At 37.3% G+C, this 21,510-nt stretch overlaps 1 protein-coding gene across 8 annotated transcripts in view; it reads right to left on the bottom strand.

The window, feature by feature from the left end:
• Window positions 1–21,510, bottom strand: part of CPEB3 (cytoplasmic polyadenylation element binding protein 3) — a 160,567-nt gene that overhangs the window by 112,697 nt on the left and 26,360 nt on the right. For 3 of the 8 annotated variants that reach the window (XM_036223523.1, XM_036223524.1, XM_036223522.1), the window contains exon 2: window positions 19,508–20,571. In XM_036223523.1, the coding sequence (XP_036079416.1) occupies window positions 19,508–20,560 (1,053 nt within the window). In that variant the 5' untranslated portion in view covers window positions 20,561–20,571. Of the gene's footprint in view, window positions 1–19,507; window positions 20,930–21,510 lie in introns of those variants that run through there. The other 5 variants (XM_036223526.1, XM_036223525.1, XM_036223527.1 and 2 more) reach the window with 3 other exon arrangements.

Consider the following 21,510-nt stretch of genomic DNA (forward strand, 5'->3'; position numbering starts at 1 on the left):
CATCCTCAATAAACTGTCAGGTCCATGGGAGCAAAGATATGTCTTCCGTCTCCATATTCCCATCATATAGTAGAGGGCCTGTCATATAATAAGCCTTCAGTAAATGCCTGCTTTGCATTTAAATGGTCTTTCTGATGGCTTCATATTGCAACATTTTCATTTAAAACCAACAGAATTGCATACCTATTAGAATGGTGAAAGAAAGAAAAGAAGAGAAAAGAAAAGAAGAGAAGAGAAGAGAAGAGAAGAGAAGAGAAGAGAAGAGAAGAGAAGAGAAGAGAAGAGAAGTAAAAGAAAAACCTGACAAATGCTGATTAGAATATAGAACAACCAGAACTCTCACAAATTGCTGGTGGAAATGCAAAATGGTACAGCCACTTTGGAAAAAGAATTTGGGAATTACTTATAGACATACACTTAACCATACAACCTAGCAACCCCATTGCTAAGTATTCACCCAAGATAAATAAAAACACATACTCACACAAAAACGTACAGGTTTTTGTACGAATGTTTATAACTACTTTATAAAACAACTTTAATTTCCCCAAACTGGAAACTACTCAAATGCCCATAAACTGTACAAATTATGGTACATCCATATAATAGAATATGATTCAGCAATAAAAAGAAATGAGCACTGATATGTGTTATAACATGAATGAATCTTGAAAACACTATGAAAACGAAAAAAGGTAGTCACAAAGGATCACTTGTATAATTCCACTTATATGAAATCTCCAGAATAGGCAAATTTTCCATAGAGACAAAAAATAGACTGGTTGTTGCTTAGGGCTGGGGGAGTCATGAGGGAAATAGAGATTGACTGCTAATAGATACGGGGTTTCCTTTTGGGGTGATAAAAATGTTCTAGAATTAGATAGTGATGACTGATACCGTACTTTGTAAATACACAAAAAGTAACTTCATTATATACTTTAAAAGGGTGAATGAACTTCATAGCATGTAAATTATATTGCAATAAAGCTTTAAAAAAAGCTCTTTTAAGGTTTTAACAAGAACTATGACACTATCTGCAAATCATCCATTTATGTCCAAGTTATTAGGACATAAGACCTCCTGTTCCATTCAGGAGCCACTAAAGGACCCAGGTCAATTAAACCTAACCCAGATAGTAATAAAGTTTGAAAGACAACCTTACTGCCAGTCAAATAACTAATGCCATCAATCGCCACAATAACTGTCACTTACATGTCTAAGGATGTCTTCAATGCTCCTCTAAAGAGTTATAAGCAGTTATTAGCCATATTACCCACAAACAGCAACTTCTCATGCCTCCCAGTGTTTCTGATGAGTTTTTTGTTGTTGTTTTGTTTTTGTATCCCAGAGATTCCTGTATTAGAGTGATGTACTGTGTTCTTTAGAGACCAGCCCATCCCATTTATAACCAGGGCACATTTTAAGAATGACGTGCTCCAGCATCTACGGAGAAGCATTATTAAAGCATGAAAGATACCTATATCCATAAATACCAAAAAGCGTTATTAAAGCATGAAAGATACCTATATCCATAAATACCAAAGTCTGCCCTGCTCTGTTCATTGCAATTGTTGCTTGACTTAAATGGTTAGGTGAGGAGATACACAGCAGAATTCGCAGATTCACCAGAATCTGACAGGGGCCGCGACGTGAACGCTTCTGCTGTGGCCCCCTGTTATCCTCTAAGATCCTTGTATTTGAAAACTGAGCAACAAAACACAGCTGCTTCTATGCAAATAGTCCCATGGCAATAAGAGCAGTAAAGAAACACAGCCAATTTGGACTAGCAGCTGTCTTGGGTTCTTCTCCCTTTCAGAAACCAAAAGATGATTCCATGCCCAGTATATACACAGATTAACAGCTATGGACTACAGCTCTTCACTGTCACTCCCTGGCCACCACTGGAGAGGTTACCAATGTGCACGTGTGTTTATTACTAAACAGAGAACTTAGTAAATACCCCCACCCCCCCCAAAAAAAATCACTACAAGTTGATGGACTGGAACCATTGGAAAAGGAGCACATTATTTTTTCCCTTGGCTTCTTAATCCTTCTCTTCTAATAAAAAGAGAAGGGAAAACAAAACAAGAAAACCTGCATCTCAAGTTTATTGTACAATTCTGATTCCAGATGAGACCAATAATAAAAACAGATTAAATAACTAAACAAATATAATAGGATTATATGGTCAAAAGCCCAAACTATGTTGACCATTTTTAAAGCTTTATTTTTTTAAAATTGGAACAGGCTTACTCCCTAACCCCCTTATGCTCAACCCATCTCTGACATAAGACAATGCTGGTTTATAAAAATAACTACCAATCTGCCTCCGGACAGAGAGCAATGGATGTGCATACTGCTTCCCACAATAAGCCTTGTAGAATTTATTAAGTCATAGCTACCATATAAAGGATGATTAATATGTGGCAGACCCTGTGCTGAATACTTTACTTGAATTATTTTATTTAATATTTACAACTGTCCTATGAGGTAGGTATGTATTATAATCTCTATTTTACAGATGAGGAAACTAATTATTAAATTGAGTTCTTAATACAAATCAAGTGTCCTTGAATAAAGCTAACCACACACAAATTATTTGTTATGTAAGCATTCCAGGAAGAAAAGATGTTCACGAATTTATAAATCCTTAACCTAATCTTCCATTTAAATGTTACCACATTTAAGATGAATATGTTAAAGCATCTAAAATGCAAAGCACCTACAACTATTAAAATACTTGGTATTTGGAAGGTTAAAAAATTTTCCTTTAAAATGAAGTCTGTATCATTCTAGTAATGCTACTTTAAGATACTTTAGAGATCATAAAGTAAAATAAAATGGAATAATTTAGATTAAGAAAGTTCAGTCAGATTTTCCAAAATGCCTACATCACAAGTATTTTTTAGAAGAACAGCTTTCTTTATTACTTTCAAATGCCAGTGCTAAAAAAAAATTTTGCCAAGTGTGCTGAAGGCTGTTTTTACTTTCTTCAATTATTCCACATATATTTTGGGGGGGACTTTAATATGCCAGGCCATTAAAGATTAAAAAGTTAAGTGAGGCATAGTTTCTGTCCACAAGAATCCAGCTGTCTAATTTATAGATAATTACTACAGAATGAGGTAAATGCAATGACAGAGCTATGTGATTAGAATTATGGATGCACAAATGGAGAGATCAAAAAAGCTTCCAGGAAAGGAGGCCAGAGAGGCCTCCACAGACACTGGGGCCCAGTTTCCTCAAGAAATTTGGAAGGACCCAATAAGACATTCTTCAAAGGATATATACGCTGTAGGCTATAAATAAATAAGACCTGATTGTAAATACTATTAACATTAAGGACGTAGTTTAGCAAACCCTTTTTCTAGGACAGCATTAAATTAATCTTAATCTGCGTACGAATGCATACAATTTCAGAATATTATTCCACCACAAAAGAGTCCAACTTCATTTTAAAGATTTTTTTTTTTGTGGCCTTAAATCTTTTCCCTGGTATTTAACTTTGAGGATCTAGAGGGAAATATTACCATTATCTGTTGAGCTAGATCTGTAAATATTCACTTTCCAGCATACTAAGGCTACAAATAATCGAATTTCCTCACATTATTTGTTATTTATAGGATACTTTACATCTCATAAAGCATTTTCACACATATCCTTGCTTATCTGAACCTCATTAAAGTATTCTTTTGAGCATACTTAGCATGCCCTATCCACTTCAACATATCCCAAAACCTTTCTCCTCTTATTAAACCAACAACAGGGCTATCAAAAACTCTTGGCATTAAATTAACAGTAGAACTGATCAATATTGGCTATGTGTCCAGTACTGTTTTAAACACTTTACATGTTTTATCTCATTTCCTCCTCACAAAAGCCTATGGAAGTAATTATTATTATCCCATCTTACAAATGAGAAAGGTGAGGCTCAAAGATATTATACAAAAAATATCTGTAGACAGGAGTAAAACCCAGGCAATAAGAGGGTTCATTGTGCTCTTTTGCCTCTAGGTTGCTAATCACTTCTTATATTATTGTTCTTATTTGTTAACCTGAATTCCCAGGAACAAGGGAAAGCAAAAACATGAATAATTCTAAAGTGTTTCTTCAGTCTATAATTTTAAATCTCTCTCCCATACTTATTAAAAGACTGGGGGGGGGGGGCGGGAAACCACATCTTTTTTTTTTTTTACAATTTCCATGTCAAACCCTATATTTGGGAAAGTGTTCTTAAGTGAAAAATTTGATGTAATAATTTGCTTATGAAATGTAATTAAAGTAGGGTCTGCTTCTAAAGGATAGCCATTTGGAAAGTTCTTAAACTGATTCAATTGACAAACATTAATTTTATTTCCAAAATGTTGTGGAAACATTCATTGCCTAAAAGGAGATATATAGATACAGAGCAAGTAAAATGTTGCTGAAATGAATTTAGATGTGTTGTAGGTGTAAGACACACAATGAATTTCAAAGACCTAGTACAAAAAAAAACCTGTAAAATAAAATATCTCAATAATTTTTATATTGATAACATGTCGAAATATTTTATATATAGCAGGTTAAATACAATATATTACTAAAATTAATTTCACCTCTTTCTTTTTTACTTTTTAAATGTGCTACTAGAAATTTTGTAATTATCCTGTGTCTTGCAGTCCATTTCTATTGGGCAGTGCCACTACAAACAGATTTAATAATAACTCAGCTTGAATTCCTGCGTTCCAAAGTTAAGATCACTGACTATTCCAGCAACTAGACCAGTTTACAAATTTGACCAACCCCTGCCCAACTGTGCTTAGTAATTTCTATGGTAAAACCACCCTACAACTAGGCTCAGCCTTCAAAACGCTAAGTACTCTAACTCCCCACCCGCCCCCTTCTAAGACCCTTCTGAAACTGTTAAGGTGGTGCTTACCCAAAAGTTTAGGAAACCCAGCTTTGTATAATCAACAGGTTTCCCCCCCAGTGGTCTTCGTATACCACTTTGACAAAGTCAATGAATTAGAGTTATAAAATGAAGTTAAGTTGTGTTAAGGATGCATGACAAAGAGGAACAGTTAGAAAAAAGTAATTATATATAAATTGTTCTGTCTAGGGATTTAAATTATCTAAATTTAAATCCATACTTGTAGCAGTCTGACTTATTTTGGAAGAGTGAAAGAGCTAATCATGTGGGCCCTAAGGTTCCTTCCATGACATAGTAGGAGAAGATAACATTAAGTTAGAAACAACCGGAATAATATATCAGCGTCATCTTATAAACAGACTGAGTCTTATAAACAGACTAAAAAATGTCTAAATTTTCAGACTTTGTAGAACCCTTACTATTTTCATGATTTGGCATCTAACTCCTGACTGAGTCTTTAAAGTAGTACTGGGTGGGGTTTTAGGGGACACACAAAACAATTGTGACCATTACTACTACTTTTGTTTCGGGAACACCATTTTAAATCCCAACAGCCAGGGTAAACCCCCTAGTCTAGAGTTGATTATAATGTGGCACATTAGCTGAAGTCCACCAAGCTTCCCCATTACGGAGTAAATTACACCCTGCCATTTTTATTCCAATCAATGGCCACACTTAAACTCCCAAATTATAGCAACTTAAATAGGCCATATTTATAAAAAGCTAAATTTATCCCTAAATCACTAAACATATGACTCAATTCTCAACTTTTCACCATTGCACACATATATTAACCTCGAGCAACACAAAAACATTTTCGCTTATTCCAAAGTAGTGATCCATTCTACTCAAACTTATTTTAACCATTTCCACAAGTCTGGTCTTTCTAAACATATATATTTTTTACTGTGTTACTGTTCTAATCTTAGTCGTTCAGGGTTCCCACTGTCTGTAGAAGAGTCCACATTCCTAAACCAAATATTCAAGACTGTCACTATCACAATAAGCATCGTCAGTATTCGTCGAATTCTGGACACCATTTTGCATCCTCTTATTTTACATTTCATTTTTCTCACCTACTTCTAATCTATGTTCTCTTGCAGTATAGTATATACAAAGGCATTTTAAATGCTTTTTAAAACCAAGTGGAATCTAGTAATAAAAAAAATTATTTTTTTAATCCTAAGAAACAACCAATCTATCCTTATCTCCAGTAAGACCTAGAAGTCCCTTGCTCTAGCCAGGGAGGTCTGTTCAATAACCCTATTTACTGCTCATTTTTCTTTTCTTATTTTCGATTCTTATTTTACCTAACCAAATCCTATCCTTCAATATGAAGCTATAGGGACCCTCTCTTTCACTTTTTTTTCTACCCATTCTAGGCCAAATTATTCTTGCCTCTCCTTGACCATTCATGTCAACTAACACATCACACAATCTGGTACTTACTTTCACATAATGCCCTATTACATGTTATTTTTAGTTCCTAAGGAAGATAACTTGTGTCATCCACAATACTTAACACATGCCCAAGAACAGAGTATGTACCTTATAAATACTTATTGAAATCAAACTCCAGTTAACTGTATTGCCATCTATAACACATGTGAATGTCTATAGATTTATAATACAATAAATAGAACATACAAAAAGAGTATATGAGAATTCTGTACAGCATAATTGGTTTCTATAGCTCTCTATATAACAGATCTGCAGAACAGATCTTTTCTACATAGGTTGTCTTCTTACAAAACTAACTACTATGAGAGGACATTAGAATGGATCATTACTAATATACACAATGCAAATTATGCTGATCACATGGTTTGTCTTTGATGGCTTAAAACAAATGTGAAGTGTCTTAGAGGCATCATTAATATCATGATTATGCCACAGGAGATTAACATTGGGTTTTGAACTTGCTTATGACATTTTCTAGAAGAAACAATATAAATCCCTAATGTCAGCTTACTTGCCTCTGGCTTGCTTGCATAAAACCGAAATATAAAATGAGCAATTACTCAACTTCCTGGACAGGATAAAATGGCTGCCTTTTTGAATATTTAATTATTGTAACAAAAGCTGAAGCATCCTTTTACCTAGCTTGTCCTCTTCGTTGAAATCTTCACTGTCTTTCTATGTCCTTTGACATTTCAGTATTCAATATATTTTCTATTATTTATGTCCCTCTAACAGAATGTGTCACTCCAACTCCCTTGTCGGCTTCAGTCCTCCATTATCTCTCTCAGTGTAAAGAATTATATTCATTATCATTTTCTTCCTTTTCTCCTCACTTTAGGTCTTGCATTTTTGACATTAAGGTCTAGTTTCCTTTGAGTCTCTATGTTTCATATTTAACAGAATCTAGGCCTAAATTAGAATATCAAATATCCCACTGTATTTTAAAATGAAAATTTTGTGTTATACCTGCATGAATCACCAACTTTAAAATAGCTACTCTGAAATAACATTTCAATGCTAGATCACACTAAAGTTGATAGGTCAAATAGAATCATCTACACTGGCAAATAGGTAGGAAGTAGGCAGTAAGCTCTAAAATGTTAACTAAACAATTTTGCCACCTTCAGTAAGCTCATATCTTCAGAATGTTGACTAATTCAAGGTCGAAATATGATAACATCAATCTCCCCGCCCAGTCTCAAATCTTCTAAAATGCTAAATTTATAATGCCTTTGAAAGTAGAGTTCAAAATTTTCCATTCACCAGTTTTACTTTACAACAGCCTAGAGCATTCACACAATTAGTCTGCCTTTATTCTGCTTAAAATGAGCACAGTTTAATTTGATAAACATTGCAAAACAATGTTTCATCAGTATTATAAAATGGTTCAAAGTATTTAGATTGTTTTTGCAACTTAAAGGTCAACTGTTTTTTAAGAGGATTCAACCATTTACAAATAGTTAAATAATAGAGGCTTTTTATTTTTCCTCTAGATAATTTTTGCCCTTTGAATGAGCATGATAACAAAGAGGTGCCTGTTAAAGCTTCAACGTAAACTGTCATATTAAAAAACAACCCCAAACAAAACAGGGTCTTTCTGTTTTAACTTAGATATATGCAGAACACGATGCTGAAAAAGAGTTCAGAACTTGCAAATTTGGTCAAGTGTTCTTACCAGGTCTTGATGTTATACATCTTAAACAAATTGTATTCCAAAATGTTCTGTTGTTAAAATGGCTGTTTACCAATAGAAACTAAGTAAGAAATGATGTTTAGATACTAGCCCATAAGTAGTTAATTGGTTACAAAGCAAAACAAAGAACCTACCTCAAGTAGCTAACATTGTTTCTATGTGAAAACCTTAAGGTCCGGTGCACTTCTCTCCTTGAGTTGCTATCTATCATTGAGATCTAGGACAACTGCTCTTCTACCCCACAAACCTCCTACTTCCGCCCCTCCCCCAATTCTACTCCCTAATTTCTTCACTAGGTTACAATAATAGAAATGGGCTTTCTAAGGGAGTAGCAATAACAAAGAAGTGAATGGGAAAGTGGAACTGTTCCTCTGAGGAAAGAAGGTCATTTTGTATATTAGCAATTTCTGAAAAGCAGTACCTAAGTTATACCTCCTATATCAGGAATGAAACATTCCTCTCTTGAATAAAAATTTCCTAGTCCATTTAATTATTCAAATATGTAAGCATTTACTATATTTGAAGCTTTTGCTTAATTGATTTTTTAGATTAACCCATGAATTTCATCATCATTGTAAAATAAAAAATGCCCATAGTACACTCAACACCTGTGATCTGTTACCAGTAAATCCATAAACTTCTGCCCTACCAGATGAGCTACAAGCCTATCTAGAGATGGCAGGTTTGTCCACATACTTTTTTAATGCTAATATTATTGTAATTATGTGACTTAATATATGTAAATCACAGACATTAATGCCAAAAGAATTATTTGTATGATTTAAAGTAATCTCAACGTTCTAGAAAAAGCTATATATAAAGGAGTTAGTTCCTTTTATTAAGAAAGTTCCCAAATTAAAATTAGGCAGAATTTTCCTCAGCTATGAAGAGGAAGAAGGAAATTTTTTTTTAGATACTTAAGTTTTTAAAATCTTTTAAAGGTTTATTGGGTGCCATGTAGCAGTGCTTTTACTCCTATGATTCTTAATTGTTTTGAGTTATAGACTCCTTTGGAAATTCAAAGGATGTTATAGCCCACCTCTCTCCCTAGTAAGACAAATGGAAAAACAACATATAATTCTGGTGGTTCTTATGCCTACCCTATTTCCTCTCTCCTCTACACACAAAGTTCATCTCCCTGTGGCTCTATGGATCATAAGCTTCAAACATTTCAATACGTTTACACCCATTAAAAAATTAAGCATTGTATTAGTACAGCAGAACTAAATTCCGTAAGGTCTAATCTCAACTTTGATAGACCTTATTAATGATATTTTAGACGGGCTAATAGCATCTATCAAACTCTCAAGTGCATTTATTCAATTTAAATAATAAAGGATGCCAGCTTTCATTTCTCTTATTGCCTGTGATTCTCTCCCATGATTAACTGGTTAGCAATTCCTTATAGCTCTTTGTGATGTCAGGCTATAACCCCTAAACAAGATGTCAGGCTATAACCCATAATCAGCTAACATATATACTCTAATTCTCAGGGTACAATAAAAAAAAAATCAAGCTAAAAATCAGGAAAAGCTCTTGTCTTAGAATGGTAGTTATTTCTCCTTTCAGATTTAGTGTTCTAATAACTAGTCCACAAAGTAATCTATCTTAATAAGGTTTTCCTTCCCACACATTAAAAGTCACACAAAAGCATGGGTGGATAAGAGATGTCAAATCACTTGCTCAAATATTCCCATCACATAGCTTTCCTTCCTGAAGTTCCTCTACTCTAAAACCACCTGCTTTATGAGTCATGAAAATTCTAATCTGCCACTATTAAGCATTTTCCCCTCTTAATCATTTTCCTTAGCTGCCTAAACCAAAACTTGGGAGTCATTCTAAACTCCTCTTTCTCCTTTATTCTCCGCATTCAAGCAATCACCAGTTCTTCCACTCAGCCTCCTAATTTATTTCCAATTCTGTCCCTTCCTCCCAATCACTTTAGGTCCCTACATGTTATATGGTTTCCCTGCCTGTGTTTGGTTCCTGACAATCTATATCCCAGAATAATCTTTCTGAAACAAGATATGATCACTTCACTCACCAACTTAAAAGCCTTATAATGGCTACCTTCCTTAGCTCAAAAATCCTTCAATGTCCATATGACACAAAGATGAAGGCACAGAATGCTGAAATGTCCTTTGTGATCTGGCCTCTACCTACTTCTCTAGTCTTATTTCCCATTGCCTAACCTCTACCCTCAATCTGCTCTCTCAGCACACCGTGTTGTTTCCTACCTATGTACCTGCTGTTCCCTCTGCTTAAAACAAATCTTTGCTGCAACCCTTACCACCATCCCCTAGTCTGCCTATTTAGCTCTAAATAAAGCTTTGAAATGGCCAAAGATGTTTATGACAGCATTGTGTTTAGTAGTTAAAAACTGAAAACCACCTAAATCCTCCAAATATAGAAATAATTTGTTAAATTATAATGGATTCTTGTAATGAAACACTATATAATAAAAGTATTTATAAATTTAATGATATCAAAATATAAAAAATATGGCTATATCATTGTTACCAAGAATTATCTAGACCATATAAAATACATTATACATACACGTACAAGAGAAATAATTGGCAGAAAATGCACCAAAACATTAAGAACACTTATCTCTGGGTAACAGAATTATGGGAAATTATTTTCCTCAAATTTTAAATAGTGAACTTGTATTAATTTTAAAATCAGAAAAAAACTTTGAAAATGTTTTAAACTGTGACAACTTTTCAAGAGACTTACCACCACCACCACCCCAACCCACACACAAATTTAATAATTCTTTCCTCTGATTCAAGTACATACCCTCATTGTTGTGTATATTACACACTATTATAAACCTTAACATCCTATATTTTAATTCATATTTGTCAGGGAGCTGTTTGAGGACAGGATATCTATGGTTCAGCTTTAATCCCTAGTGCCTGACCTCTGGTAGAGGTCAGTTAAATGTTCATAAAAGAAATTATTCTTATATAGCTAGCTACATGCAAATGACCAATAAATGCCTAATCAATCATTTGTACATGTAAATCATTAACACATTCGATAAATATTTACCATGTGCATAAAATATCCCAGGTGCTGTCACCTCTGAGAACAATGCAATGAAAAGATCCTTGTCTATAGTCATGCCATAGACAAACGGAACAAGCCCAATCCCATCTGATCTGGTTAGTACTTGGATGGGAGACCACCTAGGAAGACTAGGTGCTATAGGCATAAAAAATTTTAAAAATAAGGGATTGTAAACTGACAAGGTTCTTGTATTCTGTGAGGTCAACCAAGGATTGCCTCGCCTAAAAAAAATTAAAAATAAAAAAATTTAAAAATTTAAAAGCTAAAAAAAAAAGATCCTTGTTCTTGTGGAGCCTACTTTCTAGAGAAACAAAACAAAATAAACCAGCTCATTTCAGAGATTGACAAGTACTATAAAGAAAATGTGGGATGAGGGGAACCAGGAAAGATCTGGGAAGAGTGCATCATCAAAAGTATATGGAAAGATGGTAAGTAACAAGATAATAAGCAGGCAGATGTAGTAAAATGGAAGAACTGGACACGGAATCAAAATACCTAAGTTTCCATTTCTACTCTATCACCTTACTAGTCAGGTAATATTATCCAACTCCCAATTAGGATGATAATTCCTAGTTTGCAAAAACATGTAAGGATTAAATAAGATAATTTTATGTGAAAAGGGTAAGGCCAGTACTTGGTACGCAGAGTCCTCTGTATTTGTTAGCTGTATCCATTTGGAGAAGGATGTCATAAATAATACAATACCCAAAAGCTGACCTACATGGATTATGACTGTGAGTGAAGATGCCAAAAGAAACTTAATGTAAATCCCATCCCTTTGATCAGAGAATTCTGTAGTAGATACATGGTTAAGAAAGAGACCACATATGCTATCCTTAACTATTTATCTGAACTTGGGATTCTACTATTGATTACAACTATTTTTAAAAACAATATGGCAAACAGATGAATAACAAGTGCAAACACATAAAAACAGACTCATGATCCAAAAATCATCTCAGCCTTTCCCCACAATCTCGTAAACTTTACTGGTCTTCACTATTTTTAATACCTTGCATATCTAGGTTATACTTCTCTAGTTCAAAAGAGGAAAGGAAATTTTCCACAGCAGTCTGAAAAAGAGAGGTGCTTCTGGATACATTTACTCCCTGTCCTTTTTAATTGCTGCTTATCTGAAACCTAAGAACTAGGTCTCCTGGATTTTTGAGTAGGGGGTTAGATGGTCAGATCACTAAAATTTTTCCTCTGAAGTATTTCAATCCCTAGTCAGTCCTTAAACCTTATAATATATTTTAGAAAGTCTTTTGCCCTTTACATCTCTGCTTTCCAATCTCACATTCCTCAAATGAATGGCTGGCTGAATGGGTCTACTATAACCTATTCTTCATCAACCTCTTAGACCAAAGAATTCTCTCCTTAATAATTCTAAGTGCTATAGTCAGAATTATTCTGACCCTCATTCTGATCAGTTCTAATATTAATAACTTGATTTGGGAAGTCAGGGGCAAAACAGATCACTGTGACAAGGTAAATTAACTCATAAGAATGAGCTGATTAACAGTGAAGAGGTAAAAAAAAATTAAACTCTAAGATGTAAGCTCATGTTCCCATCTATTGGCGGCTAAAAATTTCTATGTCAAAGCAAGAACCCTGCTTACTTCTTGGCATACCAAATTTACAAATACAGAGTTACAACACGGAAACTGTGAGATAGCCATAAAGTCTGGGAACACAGATAATATTTTCTATTTTTACAAACCAAAGATGTCCTTGATGATATTATGTACATTCACTTGTTTCCATATACTATGTATATCTTGTAGAGAAATGCTATAATGAAGAATCTGTCACAAAATGTTAAACATACTGTATTGTAGAAAGGACAAAGCTATAACAACTTGTGTTTAAATGTTTATTCAGGTGCCCATGAACTTCTTGATGCTGGTTCATTTGGTAGCATGACCATTTAATTAACTGCACTGACTAACTAAAGATAGGGAGTTATTTTTAACTCTTGTACTTGATCTTGACTTTGAACAGTATCAAAATTTGAGAAATGAAGATATATAGCTGTATGGCAGTCTTATGCATATAAAATCAGTACACAATGTTTCCTTCCCTTCATGTACATTAATTCTATGATCGCTTCAAATGATAGAAAGGCTGTTTGGTGCCCATTTCTGTTCTACTCTAAAGTCTGCCAACAAGGATTCATATCATATATTTATTATTTCTGAGAATTATATAATAGTGCTTCTGGAGAGAGAAAAGTAGGCTTGATTCCAAGATGCTAATTTACTGTTTTATTTTAATTCACTGATACTTTTCTATTGTAAGTTAACTCAAAATGCAAATATTAGAATGGGTTCACATTAAGAAGTTTATATGCCCAGCACCTGTAGAGAACACTAAAGGACATGAAAACTAAATGTAGTAGAACCAAAGCACAACAGAACCCCACAGAAAAAGATATAAGGACCAGCTGTGGAAAATTCTTTATAAGGCTGACTATTGCTGCAAGCACAGCAATCTCCCTAGGAAAGCCCCTTTGATGCTGTGGCTGTATTTCTCAACTCTCAAGATCCTAACTCCCAAGGTTAGGGGCTCTATACTGAATTCTATCTCTGACAACCACACTGACCCCTACAGAGAGCCAGGCATGGTCTTCAGGGGAGTGGTAATAAGAAACTTCACATTAGAACTTTTGTAGCTACATGACTACCCAAATCAACCCTTGTAGCATTCCAGAAATTAAGAATTTAAGCATTTGTCCCATCACCAATGAGAATGTTCACAGAGCAAGGAAAATTCTTAAACTTGCACTGGTGAGTTAGATATAAGCAGAAGCAGGTATTTACAAATGTACACCATCCTTATAAAATAAGCCTATACTCCCTATATTCCCTAACCCTCAGAATACTATGACTCGTTTTCTAGGATAAGCAGTCACTACAACAGACAAAGAACCTTTCACTGCTCTTCCATCCCTGCTGAACATACTTCCAGATACCATGAACTACAATTTAACTCTGGACTACTGATTACAACATTTCCTCTATTAACTCTGACTATACAGTTGGCCCTCTGTATCCATAGGTTCCACATCCGCAAATTCAACCAAGGATTGAAAATGGTATTTTCTATCTGCCTTTGGGAATCCATGGATGTGGAGGGCCAACTGTATGGTTTGTTCCATGTCATTTTATAGAAAGGATTTGAGCACCTGGGGTTCTTGGAACTAATCCCCTATGGATACTGAAGGACAACTGTAATTACCAGTAGTTAAGCAGGTATTCTAAAAGCCATAACTGTATCTAATTTTTCTGAACACTTTGTATATATTCTCTCATAAAGCAAATCCAGAAGATAAGTTCTATCTCTCCATTTTTACAGACTGGGAGAAAAAAATCATTGGATTAATCGCTTGACCCCAATCACCAGGACAGAACTGAGGCTTCAACCAGTGTCCAATCCTCCTTATCACCTATCCGCTATTCAATACTTCTTCTACCTCTTTCCTCAGTAAAATCTACATGGCTTAATTAACTTTTCTTATTGTAATAAACAAAGCCATCATCTTTTAACATTAACAGATCAAAACTCTACAAAAACTACCTGAGCAAAGACAAGTTCCAAATGGATAAGCATTAAGCCTTATGCAGCCCCTGAAAGACAGAAAAACAGACCAACCAAAGGAAAAAGCTATTTAGTAGAAAATTATGTCTTAGAGGATATCTAAAAACATATTTCTGAGAGAGCACTTTTGTGTCAACTCACTGCAATGTCATAAAGAGTTTAAAGCTAACTACTTTTCAACATACAATTTTGAAGTATACCGTTTATATTATTAGGTTAATGTTTTCAGTAGCATAGAAAACCTTCATATATTTCCTACCCACCCTGTCTTTTAAATAGAATGTAGATAATGTGGTTTTTCTGGAATTCACATTAACCACATGCCATAATACATTCTAAAACAGTCTGTGGGGTTGAGTGGACCTTAAGTAGTTTTGCATTAGAGCAGAAGTTAAGAAATCAACTACAGAAGAGCCTCCAGTTTTAAATCTAGGTCACACTACTCTTATTGAAAAGCAAGCATAAGCTAGAAAATTTATATTACTTGCTGACAAAAATTTTTCAAAAAAGGAGCATGGACTAGTTGAAAATATTGTTTCTTCAAAATCTACTATAAATAGGCATATTTATTTTTTAAATAACTTATATTCCCATGAATTCATGTAAAGAATTTCTTCCTCTGTTAAAGATAACTCATCAACAAAATTAACATTAAATTACATTTAACTAGACTTGTGCTAGAAAATGTGAAATCTATATAGTCACTTTCAATTTGAGATAGGGAAAGAGGGGAGGGATAAAGGCAGAGATGCAGGCAGAAAGCAGAATTTGAAAATTTTCCCCAAAATACAATATTCAAAACTACATAAATCAAGTAAATAAATAAATGGGGGAAAATATTGACTACTGTTGAATCCAAGTAGTGGTATATGTACAGGCATTATATTTTTCTTCTCACATTCCTATCAATATGAAAATTTTTTTAAATACAATTTTCAGGGTATATTATAGAGTCAAGTACAGATTCGGTCCAGCCTCCTGCTTCTACACTGCACTGTTAAATGACATCCTGGAGGTATTTTAGCCAAGGTATTATATGTCTATCCTGGTTTGGAGGGCAGAGTGCCTGGGTTCAAATCCCAGCTTGGCTAGTTTTTGGCTGTGAGCTTCAGCAAATAACGTAAATGCGCTAACCCTCAATTTGTCAGTATAATGCGGATAATAATGGTCCTATACCTCAAAGGAGTTCCAGTGAGAAACTACATGTAAAGTGCTCAACACAAGGCCTGGCCCATACGTAAACAGTGGTTTGCCACACTGTTATAGCAACCAGAGGGTACCTTCAGACAGAAAAAAAGGCTAAGCGACATTACATAGAAGAAGTCTAGGGTTATTCAGATTGTACTGTGTGAAAAAAAAAAATCAGTACTCCATACTGTGATAAGGTTATGTAGAGCCTCTGGTCATCATTACAATAACAATAATTGTAACCCAACATTTCTGTGATACTTTACTAAGGGCCAAACACTGTTCTAAGCACTTTATATGCAGTTTCTCATTTGGACTCATATGAAGCAAGGAATATTATAATTCCCATTTTACAGATGAAGAAATTGATGGTCAACATATATACATAATTTGCTCAAGATTATGAAGCCAGTAACTGGCAGAGTTGAGATGTGAACCTAGGCAATCTGCCTACAAAGCCTACTTCTGACAGCAACTACCCACCTGAATGTGGGCAAGTCATTTCACATACTGGGACTTCAGTTTCCTCCTCTGGAAAATGAGCAGCATAGAGTGGTGGAATAGGTGCTCTCAGAAGCCCCTTCTAAACTCCTCTGGACAAAAATGCTACTTCAACCCAATTAATTACATACAGAAAACATCTCTGCTGTAGTGCTTTTACATGCCTAGGCTTCTCTGTCTTATATAAACATAGAATGACACATATGTATAATTCCCTGGGTGGAGTGCCTCAAAATTATTGAGCTCTGCTGGTGGGAGGTACATCACTAAGAGGCATCAGCCAGACAGAGAAACTCACCAGACAGTTCCACAACTAAGTCTCTTTGAATGCAGTCCAAAGAGAACCTTACTTAAAATGAATTCTATCTCAGAGCACTTATGCTACAGGAAAATTAAGAACACACATCAACGAAATCAGCCAAAGCTCTAGGACCTAAGTTATGTTGTTCTACCTCTCAGGACCTCAGTTTCCTTATTTATAGAAATCAAGTGGCTTTTAGATACAAGTAATACCTAAGGAAGCAGCCACTGCAACCCAAGGAAACCAATCAACTTTGTTAGAATCGAGAGGAGTAAGTAAGGAAGCATGTGTAATTTGAAAAATCACCTTCAAAAATAGTTATTGCTTTTATAATACAAACCACAGAAGCAAAGCTCCAAAAAATCTATTGCTTTGGTTAGCAAAAGATAGTGAAGCAGCCCTAGGGAGCCTAGAGGAGGATGGATTTTTTTTTAAATATTAAGATATATTAGAGTAGATCACTGTTGAAAGCCCCTTTTAGCTAAGAGTCTGTGAAATAAAACATAAAGTTGGTATTCTATGAAAAAAAACTTCAATTTAAAGAAAAAATCCTATTTGTCGAAATAAACAAATTTTTTAAAAACTCATTAGGTCTACTTATTTTATCTCTTTTGTAGAAAAATGATTTAAATAAATGCACAAACATGTAAAATCCTGTACACAAGACTGAAGGTGTTTTGTTTTTGAAACATAAACCAAGTCTGATAATATTCCAAGCCAAAACACGACCAAGTTACTTCTATTCTGGTTCTAATATTGCTTCAAAACGCTGAAGCTCCATTTTAAGTAAGAAAAAGAAATGAAACAAAATCCATGTGATTCTTTCTATGGTGAAATATATAAAGCTCAACTTTTAATCAAATCTCTTCTCTTACAGATCTTTTCACCATCTTTGCCTACTCAATAGCACCATGGATGAAAAGACAAAAGACAAAACTCAATCCAGTCCATCGGGCTCTCTTTAGCATTGCTGGTAAGTGGTTTGCTGAGAAACAACTGGCAATCCCACACTAGTTGCCAATATTAGTTTTGGGAAATTTTTATGGATTTAATCTCTCCCCAGTCTCCATTTCTGAAGATAATTAATCAAAAGCTAGTTGTATTCAGATTCAAGTCTTAGAAAAAGATAACCGATGTCTACATCATCAGCTCTCCAACCCTAAACCTCTCGATCTTTCATTGTCTCTTCATTTTATTAAACTTTAGAATGCAAAGAAATAGACATTAATATGAAACTCCTTCATTCCTGAAGGACCCTATGAAAACTTGGTAAAATTCTCTCTCATTAAAAACTCTCATACACACCATTTATAGGTTTAATGGACCCCCTTAAACTATCAAGATTTACAATCTTTGCTCTAGCCTAGGGAATCATGTGCTTCTCAATAACCCTATCTCCTCCTTCAGGGATGGGAGCCAACCAAACATCATATGTGAAATGTAAAGAGACCTAAAATAAAGTCTCTTTACACCTGATGTTTCAAACTACCTATGTCAAATGTCAGTTCTGCAATTTTTCAGCAATCCTCAAAGGATTTGTTTCATTTCCTTGACCAAGCAAATCAGGTCTTATCCAAAGCCCTCCTCTCTCCTTCTTTCCTTTATTTTTTAACTGAGCCTAGAAGCTTAGGGCCAAATCAACTTATAAGTGAAAGATAAATGTTTGCCCCAAAACAAAAGCCCCCAGTGAACACTCACCCTCATCACCCCTTTCCAACTCAAGATGTTCAGGACACTGCTAACTGATGTGGCTGTGGGCCTGATCAGAAAGCAAGAACAGAATAAGGACACTCCATTCAACCTTTTTGTCTGGGGCACTTCCTGGGGTTTTCTCTGGCATTTAACACCAAGACACAAGGCTCATTTTTCATTAAAGTTGCAAGACTTTCGCTTTGCCCAGTTTCAAATGGTGTAATTGATCTGCATTGTCTTCTTAAATAACCCAACTGAAGGACACTGCAGCTTTAAATATTTCAGTGCTAGCTAGCAAATAGACTCCATTGCAATATGGCTCTGAAGGTCGTGTCCTATTGTCTCTTTCCTCTGGACAAAAATAATTTCTAAGTCTTTCTAGGTAACATAGGAAGCGGTACTCCTAGAATTTTCATTCTTCCACCTCAGTCCCTGATAGAGTTCCGGTAGTTATTGGAATCTCACACTCATAATTTTCCCGGCAGGGGCAATATGCTGATTGCTATTAATGATGCCAGCACCTTAGTGAGACATAAACACATGTGTTCACATTAGTTTAATTGAGCGTATGCAACTGTCTGAAATAACACCACTCAAGCAAGGGCTGTTAACCTCTACAAGAGTAGGGCCAGGGTGGTTTAGGAGTGGACGGCTTTCAGGCGGCACCTTGAGCCCAGAATTGCATAACCTGAAATGTGTAGCTACCTAAAATGACAGGAATCTCAGCCTCCTCATCCTGGAAGTATGCCTGGCACCCTGCCACACACTTGCAGCTTCGCTTGTCAAAGAAGGTCAAAACAAGAGGCCAAAGCACGGTTAAGGAAAAACTAAACTAAAAGGAAAATACCCCTTTCTATCGTGTCAGGTGCAAAAATACGAAACCTCAAGCAGTCACAATGTTCTCTCACCCTGGTGCAGGGTACTGGAACAACCCCAGTGAACTAGAGGCTTTGGGAGGGAGCAAGGGAGTGGGACATAGCTGTCTATTTTAAAGAATTTTAAAATATCAGTGGACTATTAAAAGGCAGGGAAGAAGGGGCAAAGAAAGCGGGGTAGGAGGAAGACTAGTGCAGGTGCACTGGAGCATTACCTGAAATGGCAACAGATTGTTACCATTATCGGTCCGGAAAGCGTTATCCTCCATCCAGGACTTGGAGGTAAGCGGGGCCGCGCGGGGGAACTTGGGTGGTGCGATCACATTGCTGGAGAAGGGCTTTTTGAGCGGTGAAATGGGGTTGAGTGGTGAAGGTACCCCGACGCCCACGCCCACTCCTACACCGACCGCCCGGCGAGGGTCCCGACCCGCCTGCAGGCCGCCCCACGGATTGGACGGCGCGCTCCAGGCGGCGTTCACACTCTGGTGCGTATTCCAGCTGGACGAGGCAGACGAGGCGGCCGCCGCGGCCGCAGCAGCTGCTGCAGCCGAGGACGAGGACGGCTTGCTGGTCATGATGGGCTGGTGGCCGTAAGCCGCAGCGGCGCTTCTCTGCGCGTAGGGCGCCTGGCTGGGGCTGGCGGGCGACCTGCGCTGCTGCGGGGGCTGCGCCTGAGGGGGCTGCGCGGGCTGCGCGGGCTGCGGCGCGGGTGGCGGCGGCTGCTGGTGGTGCTGGGTCTGCGCCAGGCCGATCTGCGGGGAGAAGGTGCCTCCGAAGACTGGGTTGACGTGATGCGGGAAGTTCTGGAAGAGCATGGTCCCGTTGACTGGGGTGATCCCCTGAAAGAAGCTGTCCTCCACAGCGTTTGTGGTGGCCGTGGACCAGGTGCTGCCGAAGGACGGCGACAGCGACGCACCCGGCGCCGCGGGCTCCTGCGGTGGCGGCGGCGGCTGCTGAGGGGGCTGGTGGAAACTCAAGCCCGGCAGGAGCGGCGATTCCATCTGCATCTTGTCTGGGCCGTTGGGGGCCGGCGGGGCCGCGGCGGGGCTGAGAGCCGGCACTGCACTGCTGTCCTCCGGCTTGGGGGTCTCTGAAGAGAGGGGCGTGGACGGGGCTTCGGCTGCGCTGGGCTCGGGCTGGGGCTGCTGCTGCTGCTGCTGCTGCTGCTGCTGCTGCTGCTGCTTCTGCTGCTGCTGCTGCTGCTGCTGCCGCTGCTGCTGGGGCTGGGGCTGGCTTTTGCTTTTGTCCATCAGTAAATCATCCTGCATGGTTTGCGCAGCTGAAACGGAAAAAAAAGAGAGATGCGTTATTGTCAATGTGATCGTTAATGCCCCTTGCTGAAGCGGGCGGGTGTTTTACTTGCGAAAATCCAGTGCCACTGCTACTAGCCAATTGCAATGCAAATCCATAATCTCCCATTTAGAAGAACAGGTTGGGCTGTGGTGGGAGGGCTCACGCAAGGTCTCTAAAAATACTGTTACAGCGTCTTCACCCTTTCTGATGTCTTGGCTCCTTTTCTGTATTAGTGAGAGATGTGCTTATAAGACAGAAAGACAGCAATTTCGCCACGTCTCTTTTCCCTTCACCGGAACTCAGAGCGTTCACCCTGCAATGAGAAACTGATTCTGGTTCCTGTTTTTTCCCAAGCACCACCCTCCCCTATTTATTTGCATACGTCAATAAATACTGCTGCGTCCTTCAGCAAGGTTAAAAAGACACAGCACTGGACCCTTTCTTCCCCTTCCCTATTCGGGCACTTTAAAAGAAACAGCAGTCTTATCCCTCTTGATTAGCAAACTGCCTTCTAGCGTTGATAATTGTTTCATTTAGCAGCAGCAACCACGAGGGAGAAAATCCTTGGCATTTGTTAGGAGGAGGACTCAGCTGCACAATCATTCTCTGGCCTCCCAGTAGCTGCAGCTACTCCATTTTGTTAGGAGACGTGGGGGGGTGGGGGGAAACAACACAACACCATTTTTAAAGAGGTAAAAAATCTACGGAAACGTTTGGAAATGCTTGCTTCTTGTTACTCTAAGATTTAGTGTTTTCTGCTTATTCTCTAATTTTCTTGTCTCCAATTCTGCTGCACAAGAAATTTTTGGCATCTCGGTGGTTTAGGTCTCAGCAGGAGCCCCAGAATTTCTGCAGAGTGTAGAAATGTTCTCGTTGGATTTGAGGTTTAAGTGTGGGGGGAAGGGGGAAGAGCAGTCTGACAGAC

The sequence above is a fragment of the Rousettus aegyptiacus genome, unplaced genomic scaffold (assembly GCF_014176215.1).
Source record: "Rousettus aegyptiacus isolate mRouAeg1 unplaced genomic scaffold, mRouAeg1.p scaffold_m13_p_6, whole genome shotgun sequence".
In the NCBI taxonomy this organism is placed as follows: domain Eukaryota; kingdom Metazoa; phylum Chordata; class Mammalia; order Chiroptera; family Pteropodidae; genus Rousettus; species Rousettus aegyptiacus.